Source organism: Aquarana catesbeiana, linkage group LG03 (assembly GCF_042186555.1).
Source record: "Aquarana catesbeiana isolate 2022-GZ linkage group LG03, ASM4218655v1, whole genome shotgun sequence".
NCBI classification, from domain to species: domain Eukaryota; kingdom Metazoa; phylum Chordata; class Amphibia; order Anura; family Ranidae; genus Aquarana; species Aquarana catesbeiana.
Window position 1 is genome coordinate 559649327 of NC_133326.1, and position 21312 is coordinate 559670638.

The 21312-nt window shown below is 41.8% G+C and overlaps 1 protein-coding gene across 3 annotated transcripts in view; it reads left to right on the forward strand.

Annotated features, from left to right (window-relative positions):
- LMNTD1 (lamin tail domain containing 1) overlaps positions 1-21312 on the forward strand; it is a 246028-nt gene that overhangs the window by 175975 nt on the left and 48741 nt on the right. For all 3 annotated transcript variants that reach the window (XM_073621760.1, XM_073621758.1, XM_073621759.1), the window contains 3 exons: positions 12293-12411; positions 14488-14684; positions 17807-17999. In XM_073621760.1, the coding sequence (XP_073477861.1) occupies positions 12293-12411; positions 14488-14684; positions 17807-17999 (509 nt within the window). The remainder of the gene's footprint in view (positions 1-12292; positions 12412-14487; positions 14685-17806; positions 18000-21312) is intronic.

Below are 21312 nucleotides of genomic sequence, written 5' to 3' on the forward strand. Positions count from 1 at the left end.
TGCAGGTTTACCACAGTTTTTGTAAGTTTTGTCGCGTGACAATTGCTGCAAAATTGCATCGCATTTCAGGTGCCATTAAGAAATAATAGCACTGCAAGTGGGTCATGCGTTTTGCCACAATTCTGGAATTATGGGCAGATTTGCAGGATTCTGCCCGTAATTCCAATGCATTTAGCTGTGAACTGTAGCCTTTTTTTAAAACCTATAAAAAAGACTAAAGGTCCATTCAGACCTGTCCTTTCCAATGTATTGTAGTAGCGTGCACACGTTATATTGCAAATCATGTTATGTAGCCTATTCCAATGAATGAGTTGTCAACACACCAGAACGGCCAAAAAAATGGACATGCAGCATTTTTTTTTGATGCAGCACACCATGGAGCACCATGCATTGTGATGTTCTGCAACACAAGAGTATCAAAGCTGCGTTGCTGACAGTTGTAGTGCATTGGTGTGCCAATCAAAATGAATGGTACCGAGAAGCACACACATGACATGCATTAATGTGAACTGCAGTAATGGGCATATCACCGCAGCGCAAAAGTGTGATTTGACTATTAAGCGCAATTGAATTTTCAGTTTTTATACATTCCAGATGCATCAAAACAAAATGTTTTTAAAGTCAACAGCTTGCATTCTTTTAAAATCAGCCGCATCCTGAATAGAAAAGCCTGTTCCTAGCCAGCATCTTGTAAAGCCCCTGGCTCTCTTTGTGGAATCAGTGGTCTCTCTGTAGAGGTTTGACACATGCCCTGCTGAGTCAGAGTTAGGCCTCATGTACACTGCTGCTGGTAAACGGAAGTTTAGTAGCAGTTGGGCATTTTTTTTCAGCTGCCCCTGAACTCTCCTCTATGTTATCTTATCAATATATGTACACAGGGTCCTTTATAGTCGTTTTTAGGCAGTTGAGTTTAGAAGCCTTTTTTGGAACGCAAAAATATGAGTTCAGACGGATGTTCAGAGGCATTTGAAATGCCAAATGCCTGTAACAGCTTGTAAACCCTTACAAATGCTTCTAGATGCAAACGCAATTAAACGCAGCTAAACAGACGTTTTTAGACGCTGGTTTCTAGCTGTCAAGTTAAATCTTTTCAGGAGAGGTTAAACAACGTCGCGAGTACATAAAGCCTTATGCCCTGTACACACGGTCGGACATTGATCGGACATTCCGACAACAAAATCCATGGATGTTGGCTCAAACTTGTCTTGCATACACACGGTCACACAAAGTTGTCAGAAAATCCGATCGTCCTGAACGCGGTGACGTAAAACACGTACCTCGGGACGCTCTAATCAGCAGACCCAGCAGAGGTTTATCAGACCTCTGCAGAGAGACCACTGCTTCCAAACAGGGAGCAGGGGTTCTTTTCTGCAGCATGCTGGCAGGGGACAGGCTTTTCTAGTCAGCTTTCTAAAGAACATGGACTAATATGCCCCGTACACACGGTCGGACTTTGTTCGGACATTCCGACAACAAAATCCTACAATTTTTTCCAACGGACGTTGGCTCAAACTTGTCTTGCATACACACGGTCACACAAAGTTGTCGGAAAATCCGATCGTTCTAAACGCGGTGACGTAAAACACGTACGTCGGGACTATAAACGGGGCAGTGGCCAATAGCTTTCATCTCTTTATTTATTCTGAGCATGCGTGGCACTTTGTCCGTCGGATTTGTGTACACACGATCGGAATTTCCGACAACGGATTTTGTTGTCGGAAAATTTTATCTCCTGCTCTCCAACTTTGTGTGTCGGAAAATCCGATGGAAAATGTCCGATGGAGCCCACACACGGTCGGAATTTCCGACAACACGCTCCGATCGGACATTTTCCATCGGAAAATCCGACCGTGTGTACGGGGCATAAGACTGTGCACACCTCTTGTTTGATGCACGTGGAACATAATAAGATGATTTAAACTAAAAGATCAATTGGGCTTTAACATGAATAGGCTAATTCTTAAGGAAATAGGTTTGTTTCTGCACAATTACGATTCTGTACATATGTATCCACACACGACTCCTTCTTTGTTTCATGTGCTCTGACTTTTTTTTGATTTGTTGCTGTTTTGGGTGCAGGTTATTTTGTATTCTACAATTTTTTTGGGCAGTGTCGAAAAAGAGAGACTGCTTTGCAGCAAGCCCTAATTGCATGCTAGTTGTGGTTTCCTGCTACTAAATCACCCCACTTATTTTTCCTCTAAGAGGGCCCCTAGTCATGGAGAATTCACCAAGCAGGGTCTAATTGTCTTGCGTGAATATAGCCCATATTGGAGGAGATCCAGTTCATGTTCAGAGTCACATGATGCGTCCTCCACACACTGGACTTGAAAAGAAATTGTCTGAGATTTAATTAGAGGCCTCAAAGCGGAGTCCTTGAATGCCCATCATTACAATCAGCAAGAAGAAGGGAAAGGCGGGATAACCAACATAAAGCGCTAGTGGAGCAAAAGTGAAAATGTATTACTCATTGCTGCAAAGATCACATATGTTACTAATAACTGTAATATATATATATATATATATATATATATATATATATATATATATATATACACACATAGCTCCCAACTGTCCCTGATTTTGAGGGACAGTCCCTGATTTGGAACAAAGTCCCTCTGTCTCTCTTTCCTCCTCATTTGTCCCTTATTTTGGTCTGATCTATATAGTTGTGTATACCTGTAAATGCACTTGTTAGCTTTCAAAAAGTGTTTCCCGGTGCTAAACCTTTTCATCCAATTTCTAAGTTGGATATATATATATATATATATATATATATATATATATCACCCTTGTCCTAAGCAGGGCTGCTAATAAATCTAGTTGTGCTAGGTGGTAACTAGCCTGGCTAATAGGTAGGGTGATCCACTGATTCCTGTCCTGAAGTCTGAATTTGGGTTAGTCTCTCTCTTCTGTCAATAGGTGGCACTGTTGCTTTTGGCATTAGAATGATGGATTACCATAACTTCGGGTAATGGGTAACTAGGTTGTCCCAGCCAATCAGCAGGCGTTTCTTTGACCGCTGTGTATGCTGAGATGAGGCTACTTATTTGGAAAGAGTCAGGTGATCGGATCGGGGTTCCTCCCGCCCAAGGCTGCGGCCTGGATGGGGGTGTGTTGAGAAGCTCCTGGTTGCTAGGCCTGAAGCTGGAGGCCTATCCAGGAGGCATGCTGGCTGCTAGGTGCACTTAAGGCCTATCCAGCAGTTCAGGGTTGCACAAAAGAGGAGCAGCCAAGGTTAAGCCCGAAGCTTGGGGCGGAACCATGTGTGTTAGAGGCTCAGCCCGAGGGGAGCCTGACCATTTCCGGAGGTAAAGGAGAAGCAGTTGCCACAAAGAGATGACCACTCTTGTTACTGGAGGCAAGTTTGGAAGGGATGGAGTTCTGAAGTAGTACCAGAGCAGACGCTTCACTAGCCGGGGACAGTGAAGTAGTGGGAAAGCTTCAGTGGAGACTCATCCAGGAGGGCAGCGGGTAGCTGTGTGAAAGCTTGAAGGAGTACGGTGGGTAGCTGTCAGTAAAGCTTGAAGATAAAATACAGCGGTTAGCTGTGGGTGAAGCTCAGGAATCCAGCAGGTAGCTGAGAGTCTAAGAACTCTAGTGAAAGACGTGGAGCTGAGCTTATGGATCTACAGTGGGATACTGTGAGTTAAGCTGGAAGATCTACAGTGGGTTACTGTGAGTTAAACTGGAAGATCTACAGTAGGATACTGTGAGAGAAGTTGTTGCCATAGGAGCTATCAGATACAGATTGCTGCATTCAGCTTAAAGGCCCTCTTTCTGTATTGCTGTCTGCCTATTTCTGTTTTTGTCTGTGGAATTTGTCTTAATTGCTGTTGCATTTGCCTAAGGGTGTCCTGTGCCCTAAGTCCTCTCTCCCCACCGTTCCTGTTAAGAGAAATAAAACTCTCTTTGTTCATTTTTACAAAAAGTGACTGGCGCCTAATCTTTCCACCTTGCACTACACCCACTATGCCTAGTAACCTGCACCCTGAGGAGGAACGTCAGTTCTCCCTGGCTCTGGGGGTCACCATTTGAAAGTCAGGGAGACCGCTACATTTTGGTGCCCAAAATGGGGCTCAACGTCATTTTTACTTTGGTAGCCCCTGACAACAGACTGAAACTACACCAAGATTTTGTCTGGCTCAGTGGGAGAGTGGTAAGTAACATCTTTATTCCTCAGAGACTGTGTTATTATCATTGTGAACTGTGTGGGGAAAAATCTAAGTGTCTTTTTGCTCTTGGGAGAGTGTCAGCCTGGTCTTTTGTTACTTTACGCCAGTGCTTCAGGGGTTAAGGCAGACTCCATGATAGTTTTGGCACACTGCTGGAGAAAAGAGGTGGGCGCTGAAGTTACTGAAGAACATGTAAACCAATCCTTTGGCAGGGAGAGGAGCCATTGCTCTGCAGAGGAGGAGAAGGAGACGTTGCCGTGCGCACCGCCATTGCTGATACACGTATTGCGACACTGCTACTCAGAGGAGGATATGGCGGACTGGGAAATGCATGTTCCAGGCATCAGCCCTGGCCTTAGTTGGCTTGAAGACTGTCATTACTGATACTGGAGTGCGTTATGTATCGAAGGGCAGCCTCGCGCTCTACACTGCGGGTGGCTATGAAGCGATCGGGCTGCTATGTGCCAAGTGTTCCGGCCCAGCTACAAACGTTCAGCCCTGGATTATCTGCGGGCACTGCAGAGAATCACTTCTAGAGGTAGTTTCACCAGCCCTACCCCCATGGACACTACAGGACAAGAATGTCGCCATTTTGGCTCAGGAAGCGCCTGAGAACCGTGTTTCCGTCGCTCGGCTTACTGAACTGACTGCTCCTTCAACTATTGTAGCTGCTCCGAAGTCAGATATCCCAGTTATCTCCCAGGGCCGCGGTCAGGCCCACCTACATGCCCTGATGATGGAACCTCTTGGGGAGAAGACAACTGACCCTGGTAAGCCTGATGTGAGTGAGGGCAGTGTGCCAGTGGGGACTGTGAAATCTGAGGCCACCAAGGGAGTAGTGTTTGGACAGCCTGTTGCTACCAGTGTGAAACACAACCTGCTCCCGGCCCAAGAATGTTCTACTGAATCAGATTCTGATATTTTGTCTGATCGGATATCTGAACTGTTTTCAGACACCCAGGGATGTACCTAGAGCAAGTCCAGGAGTTGCTGTCCTCACTCCAGCTCCGCTCACTGTCTCTCACCCCTGCTGTGTGGTGCAGAGTAAATCCAGCGGCTGGCCCTGGGTGTCAGTAACCCGGCTACGGTCCACACGCGGGCACCCCCGCACCCTGTCACAGCTCACCTCTCCCTGCCCTGGATGTCACAGCGCCGCTGCTGCTGCCTCTGCCTGTCGCCCCGCTGTCACCACTTCACTCGCGGAGGGGGGCCCCAGGCTGACACCCCACAATGTGTGGCACCCAGAGTAGAAAGGCCCCACCCCCCTTGGTACGCCACTGCAGACACCATGTTTTGGCCCGAAAGGTGGTCTTGCAGCGATGCTGAACAACCATGTGAGCATGTGGAGGAGGAAGTTCCCTCTGCTGGTAAAGCCTCCAGTACTAAACATGAATTGCCATTTGCTGCATCACCATCTGCCATCTGCCTTGCAAGCTCTTTGGAGTAAGAGTGGTGGGCACACCGGGCTTAATACCCCTAAAGCTTTGGGGCTAGAGTGCACTAAGATATCCCGAAAGCATGTCATTATTGCCATGACATCGGGTTAAATGTGCACCAAATACACAAGACCTACCCGGATGTGGGGAACCTAAAACTTTACTGTTAGAAAGTTTCTTTAATTTAATATCTAATTTTCATCAATTAACAAATATTAACTGATGAATGGTTTAGATCTTTACAGAATAATTAAGTTGAATTTATATATTTATATCTTAGTTGGAAAAAGTGAAATTTTATAGACTCTCATACTTGTAAAAGTATACATACTGTTATAAGCTTCATATTTCTATGGAGAGTCAACATGTGTTAGTAATTGTCTTGAGCTGGGTTCTCACCTTCCCCCATCACATGAGAAGAAAGGTTTCACATTGCTTAAGATGTAAAAGTTTCAGTATTTTAGTTAAGATTTTAGGATAAGTTCTTTATACTACAATATTTCTTGATTAGGATATTAATAAGAACACTGGGTTTTCAATGAATATTATATATATATATATATATATATATATATATATATATATATATATATATATATATATATAATATCACACCATAATTCATCATCTTTAACAAATTTTGACAGATTTTTTAATTCGAATTTACTCTCACTAGATAATTCATCAATGAAATGAATTACTTACCAATTTAGAACAGACTTCCTTCATGTTACACGCGTTCCCTCTCTTGGCGGGAAATTACATCATTTTGCAAGTTTTCTTGCAAAGTGCGCAAATGTCTCACCAATTTTGACGATTCTATGATTCCAGGTTCATTCGATGATGTCGAAAGTTCATTTGCTGTTTCTATTTCTTCTGGAAGCTTGACTGCATAATCAATGCTTGTCTTGCTTATCTTCCCTCTCTTCCCTCTCTTCAAGCGGAAGGAGAAATAATTAAAAAATGTTCAATATTCAAACAAAATTAAAATGGCTAAGGCTTGCCACTGTTAAAATATTGTTTTTATGGTATTAATATTGATCGATTCAATAATTCATATTGATGAGAAAAGTCCGTTCAGTTCTTGTATAAAAACTAAAAAATTGATTTAATAATAAAAAATATCAAAATATGACAAGAACAATATCAAAATGTAGAATGTAAAAATAACAATAATGAATAATGAAACCATTAAACGTATACAATATAAGTTTCCTTTAACATAAAATCAAATACTATATATATATATATATATATATATATATATATATATATATATATATATATATATATATAAAAACCTTTCTTCTCATGTGATGGGGGAAGGTGAGAACCCAGCTCAAGATAATTACTAACACATGTTGGCTCTCCATAGAAATATGAAGCTTATAACAATATGTATACTTTTACAAATATAAGAGTCTATATAATTTCACTTTTTCCTTAACAAAGATATATATATATATATATATATGGACTAATATATATATATATATATTTATATATATATATATATATTCGACTCAATTACTCTGTAAAGATCTAATCCATTCATTCATTTGTTAATATTTGTTAATTGATGAATATTAGATATTAAATTAAAGAAACTTTCTAATATTTACAGAGACTATCAAAATTGCAAAGAGTTGTTATGTGGAAAGTAGCCGAGGAATATGGATACCTATACCCTTATGTGCCTGAAAGTTTGGAAGTTGAAATTCAATGTAAGCGGGCGCAGTGGGTTGATGTTGCTATTCGGGAGTATTTGAAAATTCCTATCCACTGCGACTTAAAGAAGCTGTCACCTAGACCTGTTGGAAAGTACACCAGTATTCTAAAAACTTGGGACTACGGTCGCCACATTTACTCAGACCATGTTGTCATCCGATGGCCCAACCAGGAGGATGTGCAACATTATATCACCACTATTGGCTCAACCGGAAAGCCTATTCAATTGCCTGACCCTCGTTATTATTGGTAACGAAATGGAAAAGATGTTGAATCCAATCAGAAAGGAACCCTGAGCTATGCTCAGTTTGTCTGTGTCAGTTCCTCTACAGTTGAAAATTTTTCATGTGGGGACATTCCTGCTTGTGCTGTCACTGCTGGACTGTGTTCCTAATACCAGCAGTTGCAGGGAGTGCCCTAAAATAAAAATGAAAAAAACATACTGGCCTGTGCCCTGGAATTGCCAGTATGCCTCACTCTGCAAAGAGATATGCTGATCTGCTGCCCTGGATTATCAGCATGTTCTGTTCTTCATATGTGCGGAAAAGTGATCTCAGTCTCCGGCTGGGTTAAGGACAGGCTGAGATCTGTCCAAAGTGCAAAGGGACTTTGTTGTTCCAGAAGAGGGAAGGTTCTTTATGATTACAGTCCCTTGCATGTTGTATGGCTAAAAGTGCTGTTGAAAGTAGCCATGCATACCATTCCAGAGTTTGTCCCTGTGAAGAAGGGAACTTGCTGGAAAGTTGTCGACCAAGCTTCTGCACAGCCAGGAAAATGCCTTTTGGACTTTGGGGCTCCAAGGACAATGGGATGTTTAGTTAGTTAGGTAGGCTGTGCTGTGGCAAAGGGGCAAGGCTTTACCTGCACCATGGATTTCATGGACTAAAATGTTATATGTGGACTGCTCTCTCCTTTACTGACCACTAGATCGCGTGATCGTGCCATTCGTAGTGAGTCATAAGTCCTAGTTCAACATGGTTCAATATAGGTTGCTAAGTGAATTTTTAATTTTTTTAGATATGCTAGAATTGCTATGGAAAACAGGTGTCATTCTCGAGGGAGTTTGGCCCGTTTTCAACTGTACATACGTCTAGGTGTAGTAGATGATAGAAGTATATATGTAGAGTAAGATATATCACTGGGTTTATTTTGCACCATTTTTGTTGCTCTCTGCTGAGAGTAAATAAAAGTTCATTCATGTACATACTGCACTGGTAATGTTAGAATAGTAGGTTGTATTTTTATATTGCCTGTTTTTTTCTCCTTCAGGTGTTCCTGCACCCCTCTCGCGTCTTCCTTGGCTAAGGACAGACAATGTCTTTAATTTGTATAATAATGCTAATCTTTTATCTCCTATTGTGTGACTAATAGATAGTTAGGATGTAAGGTTATTGTTCATTGCATTCCCCTCTCTTATTTGCATGTGGTACGTCACACTTTAACTGTACATAATGTCTTATATTTATCTATCCTTGTGTGAAATGCCACTTGTCTTTGTACATAAGTTATGTTCATTTATTTGCATGTGGTACGCCACATGTACGTGTTGCTAGTGTTTTTTTCTTTTTAAAGGTGTAATTTTGTATTTATTTTACACAACAACACATACACATATACCTATACACTAAGATTGGAGCCAACAGAGCTCAATCATCAATAAATTGCATTTATAACAAGTCCAGTTTACATATAGAATTCAATGTTGACGTCAGTTTTACATCCATATTTTAAATTGAAGAAGCATGAAACGAACATGTGGATTCCTAATATTTGGTATCAAAGGAAAAACCACAAGAAAAGGTATGATCCAAATTTACATTCCTATCCTATGTTTTAAGGAATAGGTGGTATAGTACGCTCCGACTTGACCCATAAATACCCAAATTTTAGCGAATTTGCATGGGCATCCTCTAGCCTCATATGTCAATTTGTACAGTGGGAGTGCTTGGTTAATAATGGTAAGCCAAAAAGTTATCATAGGTGAAGATTGGGACTTCCAGTGCATAGTTATGGTTTTCTTTGCATAAAATAAGACTATGCGTAAAAAGATTTGTACAATTTGAGATAAACCTTCATCATCTATATATCCCAGTAAACCTCAAAGGATTACAAATATTAGGTATTTGGGTTAGCGAACTAATAAAAGCAGGGACTTCTGACCAAAATTTACAAATTGGTGGACATTCCCACATCATATGTAAGAATGTGCCATCAGCCGTATGACAGCCGTATGACTAGCACAAATTGAGGAGGGTAGTCTATGCAAACCTTGAAGTAAACAGGGAGTATAGTAGACCCTATACAATAGCTTAGTTTGCATAACTTTATCTCGAGAAGAAATGACAGAAGATACCTGGAGAGGAAGAACCTCCAGCCAAATATCCTCCGTCAACTCTGGTATATCAGAGCACCATCGGTTCTTGGTGGTTTGAGTCCTAATAGTTGTGGAATGAAGGAAAGACCTGTAGTATGTAGACACCAGTTTTGTGTGAGATGGATCAGTCAATAGACGTTCTAAAGGGGAAGGTAGGATATCTTCATTACGGAGTCCAAACTGTGCCACAGCGGCATGGCGTATCTACATATAGTGAAATAAGCTGTGGAAGGGAGACCAAAGTCTCTACGAAAATCTTCAAAGGATCGAAAGGTATTATCTAGAAATAGATCTGTTTCACCCCACGTTTGAACCAAAACCAGCCGTCCGTTTTACAGAAAAACTCCCATAGACATGGGTTGCCCCACAATGGGGCATTGGGTGAGTATATGGTATGAGAACTGGAGGGCACTCATTTTGAAAGCCGAAATATCCGCAGTGTCATAGATAAAATACTAGTGCCTACCCTACCTGTGGTGGATTAACGATGAATTAGGTTCTGTAGGGATTCATATGAAGTGAGGATGGCTGCTTCTAAGGCTGTGGCGCATTATTAGATTCCGGGTAAAACCACCAATGGGTGTGCGCTAATTGAGAGGCCACATAATAGATCTGTAGATTAGGGAGTGCCAGGTGCTTTTAGGGATATATACCGGGGAGTTATTGAGAATGTAGAGGAAGCGCAGCAAAAAAATCATTTTAAAAATATTTATTCTGCCCAGTAATGTCAGAGGGAGAAAGGCCCATGTCTTTAGTGTATTCCGCAATTTATTGATGAGGGGATCCAGATTAATTTTAATATATGAAGAGAGAGGTTTTTGTATCATAATGCCTAAGTATCAAAAGTTTGGGTCACGGACACAATCACAAATGAATTAATGAATTTAGCAGATAAGTGTTATATCATTTAAATAATTGTTCTTTTTGGAATTCTTTTTATTCTTCTGACAAACTGATATGTATATGGCTTGCTTAACCATGTAGCACACTGCACACGCCATGTCCTCTCTTAGAGGACATGGCATGTGCAGTGGTGCAAGGCTGAGGCCAGCTTATACATGTTAACCAGAGAACTGGATAGGGTCGAGCAGCAGTTTTTTCAAATATACTCTACACTACTGGATGGTGATATTTTTTGCCAGCACCCCATTCCTGAGTACCAGCGGTACTATATATACTTCCCTTTTTGTGTGGAGCAGCACTACAATTATTAGCACGTTATTGCTTAACTATGTACCATACTGAGGCCCTTCTACTGTTGGCAGCCCTGGCCTTCATTTGCACAAACCCGCCCCTTGCTTTATCATGTTGTCTGACAAACAGGGCCGCTGATAAGCCAGTACAACCAGCCCTGTTGTACCTGGCCCGGCCAGCGGGGGGGGGGGGGGCCTGTGCAGCTTCAAAGACAGTTCAGAGGAGGAAAACAAAACAGTTTTCTAATTTACACTCCCTGCTCAGCCGCCCCTACTAGCTTAGGGGGTGTTGTATTATTACCACCGGCATAGCATAAAGGGGTGCAGGAGTCGCCATAGCGACCCTGTATTTAGCTTCAGCTTGCTCTCATTGTACACGCTGGATTTTTCAATCACAAAATCCTGGCTACAGAATCCAGGTCCGATCCGCCTTGTGTCTCCCAGGACCCCAGCTGAGCTCTGTAATCCAGTCCAGAGCTTCTAGTTTGCCTTCTCCCCAGACCCCAGACCACACCCCTTCGCTGCTCTCATTGGCTGGAGGAGATGAGTCTGAATTTCCGGCTCAGAGGATTAGCAGCACGGGACAGGAGCTTCTGAGGTAAGTTCTCTCATATGGGAACAGATTAGAACAGGCACACTGACACTACATCTGGTCTGCCAGCACAGACACAACACAGACTCACAGACAGTCAGAAAAGTTTTATAATATAAACGATCCTAACACCTTGAGAGGTACTCTGATGTGATGGAGGGGGGTCTGATGTGATGGAGGGGACTCTGATGTGATGGAGGGGACTCTGATGTGATGGAGGGGGCTCTGATCTGATGGAGGGGACTTTTTATGTGATGGAGGGGGCTCTAATGTGATGGAGGGGAGTCTGATGTGATGGAGGGGACTCTAATGTGATTGGGGGGCTCTGATGTGATGGAGGGGACTCTGATATGAAATGGGGACTCTGTGTTTGTTATTTTTGCAGCATCTTTTTTTATTCTTTCTCTACGTTTTCCCTAATATTAAAGTGTAAGTTCACCTTTACCAAAAGTCTGTAGAAAAGTCTGTAAGGTGAACTTACACAGGACCCCTCCTCACCCCCCCCCCCCCCCGCCGCATCTTCTGCCAGTTATACTGACTTTGCTGCATACTTTAATATAATGCATATAAATAAACATATTGTAAGTTTACAAAGTAAGACATGGGCACCTCTTTGCATCATTAACCCCTTCCCACCTATCTTTGCCTTTTAAGTTGAATCTTAAGGCAGAAGGCGGGGCCAGGGGTGGGTTTGAGAGTGGGGCTGAAGGGGGCCCTGTCAGGTAGGCTGTTCAGGGCCCCATGATTTCTATCAGCGGCCCTGCCGACAAACCATGGTGTTTCTTTCTCATCAGGAGCTACAGGATCTTCTCCTAGCCAAGATGAAGGATCTGAATACTTTCCAGGAAAGCAACGTGTCTCTACGGAGTGAACTGGATGCTCTGAAGTCTATGCTGGAGGAAGAGGAACACCAGTAAGTAAAGTTTGATAACCAAGGTCACACGATAAATCCAACTTTTAGCTCAAACCAGAAATGCTTTATCTCAACATGTCTACCTTTGCTTGGGCACAGAATGCATGCATGTTCCCCGCTTCTGTCTAATTGAGAATCCACATGGGTCACCTCTTCTTTAGAAGATAGAGAGGAGTATGTCCTTCTTCTCAGCTGTGTGTGTAATCTGATCTTTTCTTCTATTTTGGTCTCTCCATTACAAAGGCTACTCAGGTTATTGAAAACATAACAGTAAATCCACCATCAGACTGAAAAAAATGGTTCTATGCCTCAAGCTTGTTATTTGAAAATAAGTTATTAGATATAAAATAATCATATGAAATACTTAATAGTTGTTTTCCTAAAATAAAACCTTTTTTTGTCCTTAACATAATTAATAAATACCCAAATAAAAAGGTGAATACACTGTTAAATAAAAAAAATCAAATATATATGATTAAATATATAATAAATATGTATGGTATGTGTATATATATATATATATATATATATATATTTATATATATATGTGTGTATATATATATATATATATATATATATATATATAATGTATGTGTGTGTGTATGTATGTATATATATATATATATATATATATATATATATATACACACACACACAGCTTTTTTTTTCTCAGACAATAGGTGCAGGAACTCCCCCCCTTCTAAGTCACCCCTTTTCTCCGCCCCCTACCCACCTCCGTGCACCGTCCCTTGGTTCCACCCCTTACCCACCTTCCAGTACCGCCCCTTTTAGAGAAAACAGAACCAAGTATCATTCTGTGGCGCTAAGTAATTTGTGTAGAATTTGTTAGCAGCAAAATAGATCCCCTGCAGCCAGCAACAATAGATACCCCAGCAACAATAGTTCCCTCACACAATGCCCCTGCAACAAAAATCTACCCCAGCAACAATAGACCCCCACCAGCAACAACAGATTTCCCAGCAGCCAACATTAATAGACCCTCCAACAGCCAGCAACAATAGATATCTCTCTCAACAGAAGATTCCTCTCAGCAACAACCGACGCTACAGAATATAGATCCCCCAGAGGAAATCATCAATAGACCCTCCAGCACATCCCCAGCACCCCTTGGCATTACATAAATTTAGTGCTGGAGGTGCCGGGACTGCATTCCTCCACGTTCCCCCTGAAAAAAAGCCCTGTGTATATATATATATATATAGATATATATATATATATATATATATATATATATATATATATATATATCTATATATATATATATATATATCTATATATATATATATAATGTATGTACAGTATAACCATTCTGTGTAATTGGAATCTCTTTTTTATGGTGTTTCTGGTGGATTGTATGTAAAAAATAGTTTTATCAAGATGCTGAGTCATTTTGATATTTTTCATACAGAATTCAGACCGCTTGCAGGAAATTAGGCAATCTCAAAAATTGGAGAGCCTTCATAACATTCATTTGTATGTTGATGTATAAGAACAACAAAAAAGCATGTAATTAGGATACTCCAAAATTGATTTTTTTTTTCTCAATTTAATAAAATAATAGAAACAGGCCGACTTATTTCGGGGGACTTTGAGACTCCTTCAAGGCTACAAGTAAGATATCAAAGTAGGATCAACTCATATCAGTCTTACTCATATATTTTAAAGAGATTGTATTCTGTATCCTTTTAAAAACCTCAAAAAACGCACTGAAGGAGAAAGAAAAACAAAAATGATTACCAAAGTTAACGAATCACAATCAGAAATAAATCTCACTAAAATGCATCTAGCTTCTAAAATAATGTTTCAGCTTACTCTATATTGCAATGAAAATGTGTGGATATGTATGGATATCAAATAGATAAAAAATAATTTGAAGATGTTTAATAAGTCAAAAAAAGTCAGTCAACCCTTTGAAAACAATGCATTTCCTGTGTGGCTGATATCTTATCTCAACAGTTGTTAGGAGAGAGACAGAATAGTTGAACTGAAACACTGAGAGCTCCCTCTAGGGGATAGTCTACATATTTCTAATGTATTTTTCTTCTTGTTTTCTAGGATGAGCATTAGTAACTTGCAATTACCACAGACCACCTCATCCTCCAATCTACTGACTGATTCCTTCCCATCGTCTATACACAACTTTATTCCTGAGTACTACAGGACGACTGAAGTCCTTCCACCGATAACTACATCTAACTCCACTGAGCTGCCTGCTCCTAGAGAGGAAAGTTCCTATAAAGGAGAAAACATTGGTAAATATAAGAGAACTATATTATTCTTTCACATTTTTTTTTTTCGGTTAGAAGTGTATAGCAAATAAAATTCTAAATTTAAATAAAAGTAATTGCTTATACAGTTTTAAATTGATGGGTATGTGGGTGCAGTTATCTCAATGAAAATCTTCCAGGTAGGGTCTGAAAACATTATAATCTCTACAGTCCCAAATGACATGAAATCCACATAATGCCTGTGGATGTCATTTCATTTAAGTTTCCTAGGTTTTGGGTCACATGAAGAAGCTCAGAAGTTTTGGATTGCTGATCAACAATAATAGCTAAATAACTTGGTACGCTGACATGTTTTCTACCAATACAAGGAAAAATCCAACATTTACATTAACATGTACATGCTATAACGTACAACTCCAGGAAAATTACAAAATCCACCCTTGCAGTGGGACCCCTTGTTATGTCTAGAGGGTTTCATAAAAGGGCTCTATCACTTACCTGATTTCTCACTTTGGCTAGATCCAGCGTTCTGCTCCACCAGTCTCAACGTTATCATTCACAATATAGGGATATAAACTCTATATGGTATGCTAAGGAGACTGGAGTGTGACCTGTCACAATGATTGAGGGAGCCTGCTAGAGCGAGGAGTAAGGTAAGGATTTACTCCTTAAAGTGATAATAAAGGCTCAGTTTAAAACTAATAAATAAATAAACATACTTAAAGCAGTAGTAAACCGCTTGCGTTTTTTTAAAAGCTGCAAGGCAAAGTTATAATGTGCTAGTATGCATCACATACTAGCACATTATGTGAAAGTTACCTTAAAACAAAGCCCTCCAGCGGTGCACTTTCACCACTAATAGGGCTTCCATCTTTACCCGGTCTTCCTTCTGGGTCGGTGTGCTCCAGTCCTTTGATTGGACGAGCCGCGATGACGTCACTCCCTCGCTTGCGCGTGGGAGCCACTATTCACGGCACAGGGCTCTGAAGGAACGGTACGGTATGCCAATACTTCAGAGCACATGCACCAGTCAGTGACGTCACTGGCAGCTTCACAAATAAATATCTCCTAAACGGTAGTGTCAGGGGCAACTCCAAAATATTGCCCCACGACAACAAGAATTGTTATGGACTATCTCGGTATCCAGGGATTTAGACAAGATAAATATTAAAAGTATAATTTATTGAAAAAAGAACATAGATAAAAAACATTAAGTACAACAATACATAAGATAGTTATTGCATACAGTTAGAGGTGGTTCAAAGGAGAACAGATAAAACCCACTTTTATATGGGGAGTAAAGATGTAGGCCCAGACATAATCCTCTACATGTTTCGCGACACAAGTTGCTTCTTCAGGAGAAATCGACCATAAATATCTATAGAAGAATACAGTCTCATAATTATGTAATCGCAGATAATCAGAACAGTAGAAAAGACAAAGAGTACACTTTTACATAGAAACAGTACAAAAGATAATTTTGGAATGTTATAGTCAGGCATAGCTTACCAGTGAAAGCCCGAAGAGGGCACCAGACGGCACAATTTGAGGCACCCTAAACAGGTAATCCCCCCGCGGCGAACATGGCAGGCACTAGTGCAATAACTAAAATCAAAAGATATAAGAAATATTCTAATGTGGCTCTATGTAATCTATGAAAGGGGACGAAAAAAGAACCAGGAAAGGGGGGGGGGGCTAAGGGAACACGTTTAAGAGATATTTACTGTATCTATAGGAAAGTCTTACTATAGGCTTACCTATAGGTAAAAATTGTCCATGGGAGTTTACTTCCACTTTAACCACTCTTTGCAATGGTTTTTGTCTCTGAGCCAACAAGGAGGGAGAGAGCCAGGACAGCAGCTGCTCTTGTGCACATCGCTGGACAGGGGCAGACTGATAACTCATGGGGCCCCCGGGCAATAAGAGATTATGGGGCCCCCAGGCAATCAGAGATTATGGGGCCACACAGTATACACACACACAGTATACACATACATGTACACACAGTATACACAGACAGATGTAAAAAAAACACAGATTTATACATACTGTCCCTGGTTTTACTAAGGCTGGCAACCCTGATGGGTGGCCCAGGGCCCTCTGGCAGTGCCCGAGTGGCTCAATGGTCAGTCCGCCCCTGTCGCTGGATCACGATCGGACTTATGCTTAGAATGCATTAAGGTAAAAAACCTTCAGTCTTAACAACTACTTGAATCCTTTGCCCCTAGACTAAACAAGCAATTAAAGCCTAAAAACTAACTAAAAAGTTATCCCTTGCAGTAGTGTTGTGCTTGTTGACAGCTTGTTTTGTCTAGGGCAGAGTAGAAACAGTTTTACTTGATCCTCTGGCCTCCAGCAGATGGCGCTTCCCCACATTCTGCTGGTGGACTGTCCCTTGGCATCATCAAGTTCAAGGCAGGGCTATGAACCCTGCTTTGGTCTTGATGACGTCAAGAACCTAGACTGCTGGAGCGTGGGGGAGAAAAAGCTGCAAGGAACGATCTAGCTGCAGCTGTGGGGAGAATGAAGGATCTTTTATTGTTCCCCTAGAACAAAGCAAGCAATTAACCCCTGCAGTGTGGGCACAGCCTACTGCATGGGGATTGTTTTTCAGTTGCCCGGAGTTGCAGCGTGCTAGGGAGGAGGATGGGGGAAGGCAGTGGGGAATTGGGGAGGGGGGGGTGAAGACAGGGTGAGCTAAGAGGTTTTTCTGATGATTGAAGATGATTGTGCGTGGATTATGAAATGTGATTCTTGCTGAGATTGCGATATACTGTGTCACTCATCATGAGTTGAGTTATACACACCAGTAAATCAGCCTCGGTTCAACAGTTCACCACAAAGTCAGTAAGTTCATATTATGCAACTTGGGTTGCTGCCACTGGCTGGTACTGTATAGTCTTCAGCGTCCAAGGCATAATAGACCATTGAAATCTGTCTTCTGCAGGGTTGCAGTTGTCTTCAGAAAAGGTAACCCCAAATATATACCAGGGTTAGCAAAAAGCATAGGTTCTCTTCATTAGTTCATGAGAAGACTTGCTAGAGGGCAATGTTAGAATTCACTGGGAGGCATTTGGATTTCATCTTTTAATAATGTTGTAATTTGAGGTGTAATTTGACTAAGGTTTTCTTTTGTACTTACTCAGTTCCAGTGGAAGATATTCAAGACCAAATAGATCATTTTAAAAGAGCAGCATCTGCCCCTCTCCTGGATGTTCAGACGCCAGACCTCGGCAAAAGACAAGACTCGTTTGGTTCAGTGATGGACAAGGTGAACCCTAAACGCATCAGCAAAACTCCACCACTGACCATAAATGACAGGAAAACTGCTGTCTCCAGGTCAGTTCAGCAAAGCACAGGTTAAAGTTTAGGACAATAAAGAGCATCTGTCACACCAAATGAGGCAGCAATTTCGTGATCATCTGTAGCTGCCATACAAAAAAACATACATAAAAAATGAAAAGATTCCTCCATTCACGTTACATGGTGGGGTTGGATGAATCTCCCGCTGCAGCTTTTGTATTTTGACAGCCATACCCACCAGCTGTCATAATACCCAAACAGTGCATAGATTTAGTTGGATGCAGACATTGTTCAGCCGACAATTTCCTGCCCGGCTTCTTCAATTTTTCATTCAAATTATGTCAGGCAGGAGGTGGCAAACAAGGTCACCCACCAGGGGCGTTGCTAGGTCTGCAAAAGATCTGGGGCTAGAGCCCAAAGCAGTGGTCACCAACCTTTTTTGCAGGCCCAGTGCGGGGGGGGGGGGGGGGCAGGCACTTCGGTGGTAAGCAATTTTTCGCAGGCAAAGGAAGGCTGGTGTTGGCGTTTCAATCATCATGGCACCATGGTTGATATGGTGTCGGGGTGATCGAAACGCATTGTTTCTGTTACATTCTAATATATAATGAAGTGGTTCAACTCACCATAATGCAGAATCAGTGGGAGCCCTGGGTGTGTCACTTGCCACATCTCTTGCCACCAGATGCATCAAGTCACTTGCCACCGTCGCCTGTCACCAGATGCAGCTTTTTAACTTTACCACCGTCACCTGCCACTAGATGTGGATTGTCACTTGCCACCATTTGCAGATTGTCACTTGCCACATCACCTGCCACCATTTGCAGATTGTCACTTGCCACGTCACTTGCCACCATTTGCAGATTGTCACTTGCTACGTCACTTGCCACCATTTGCAGATTGTCACTTGTCACGTCACCTGCCACCATTTTCAGATTGTCACTTGCCACATCACTTGCCACCATTTGCAGATTGTCACTTGTCATGTCACTTGCCACCATTTGCAGATTGTCACTTTCCATGTCACTTGCCACCATTTGCAGATTGTCACTTGCCACCATTTGCAGATTGTCACTTGCCACATCACCTGCCACTAGATGTGGGTTATCACTTGCTATGCCAGCCAGTGCCACCAAATGTCACTGCATTGTTGGCAGGCTGGCAGCACTGGTCCATTTAGTGATGGCAGGAGAGCGGAGATGCGGGGCGGGCAGTGAGAGATGATGTAATCTCTCTGCTCCCCGCCACACCTCTGACATTTAAGAGGCCCGCGCTGTGAGGGCGGAAGAGCGCTGATGTGTAGCTGGCAGTGAGAGATGATGCCATCTCTCTGCTCCCCGCCGCACATCACTCCCACATTGAAGTGGCCCGGCTGTGAGGGCGGAAGAGTGGTGACGTGCGGGCGGAGAGAGATGATGTCTTCTCTGCTTGTCCGCCCACTAGTCTCTCTCCTCCACCTCTAATGCCGCCCTCCTGACGCAACCGTGACCGGGACGCCAGAGACTCGGGGCTATGGGCTCCAGATTCAGGGCTCCAGCCTCGATAGCCACCCACTGGCGAAGCCTATGTCACCCACTGAGCAAAATTTGTCACACATATGGCCAGCTTTAGAGGAAATTTCTTCTCAGTTTATAGAGATGTCCCCCCATCTCCTGCTGTACCTCGGGGACAGGAAGTGAAAGGAAATCTCTTCCTACTCTATCCAAAACTAAAAAATAAAATTGCTCTAAAGATAAGCATAGAAGCTAACCAAAGTCCTTGATAGGTGACCACAAGAGAACACTTAAACTTTAAATATAAATTAGTATAACCAAAATACGGAACAGTAGGCAGGTAAACATAGAAAAATCACATCATCCAAGTAACAGTTACAGGAAATGTGTAAAATCAAAATGTGTAAACACTGAATATATGTTATAGTTTGTTTTAAGCAGGAAAAACCTACTCATTTTTTTCCCCTTGAAGCATTTTCCATTGAAAGCGCATGGAAACGCATCAAGATGTATGTCAATGCACATTTTTATTGTGCATTGCAATGCACTTTTGCATCATACTGTGCATTCTCGTGTGTTAACTTGCATTATGATGCACGTTGATGTACATCTTAATAAATCGAAAAGCAAGTCTATTGATTTCAGTAGAAAATGCATTAAACAAAAAAGCAGTGCTGTGATTCCAGTATATGTAAGCCCAATACCAAAATCTTAGATAATTCTTAACATGTTAATGTCATTTTAAAAATCACTTTCACATAGGTGTGCAAGAGGTGTGCCTGGGTACACCCTAATCACTGCGTGCAGTGCCGATCCCCCCTATTACCCGGGCTTCCCCCCTGTGTTGCATTCCTCCCACAGTGCTGCTAGCTTCCCTCCTCTCTTCTACCCCTGACTGCTGAAGGGGATGTTTCAGAATGGAGAGTGGGGAGAGGGGCTAGTAAACAAGTCATTTACTGGCCCCTTTCTTTTCTAAATGAACACACTCACTCACTGTTTTCATCCATAACTGAAGCATAGTAAACTGTGTTTACTATGCTTTGGTTTGTGTATGAACAGGAAGCTGCTCAGCACAGAGCACTATCCCATTCATACAATGTCCAGTGCAGCTGAGGCTGCAGAGAAAGACATGTGTTTGAGCTTTGGGGTGCACACCCTAATGCAATAGGCTGCGCACACCTATGGACTTTCAGTATTTTTAACTCAGTAGCTTTAGTTAAAATAACCCCAAAGGATCCAGTCATAACGGTCCTTGTTCAGAACCTTTCTGGTATAGGGTGACAACACTCCACCCCTGTCTCCTAAATGTGCTCCAGCATTGTCATCCTGTCCCAAGGGCTTCCAAAGGAGACTACAAGTGGCTATGTTAACATAGATTGTATAGGCATCAGGAAACCATCAGGAAACCTGCCTTGAGAAATGCCATGCAGCCTGTCGCCATCAGGAAACCTGTCACCATGAGGAAACCTGCCCTGAGAAATGCCATGCAGCCATTGCTGGAGTGCATGTAGACCAGAAGTGGCAGCAAAGAGCCTGCAGAAGACCATCATTGCCACTGAGATGTAACAAAGGATGAAAAAAAAATGGGAAAACAAGATTTCATGGCAATTGTTTATTATACACTATGCTTTATGTAACATTTACATCTACTTTAAATCTTGTAGAAGATTCCATATGGATTTTATTAATTCTAAGCAGATATCATTTTTTTCAGTGGTTATCTCAATAATTCTTGGAATCTGCATGAATAATTTCACTGAGTTGTTTAGGGGTTGACAGTCTGGATTTAATGCTGATACAGGAATTTATTTTCTCACAAACAGCTAAATAAGCAATATTATTTGACACTAATTTCATAT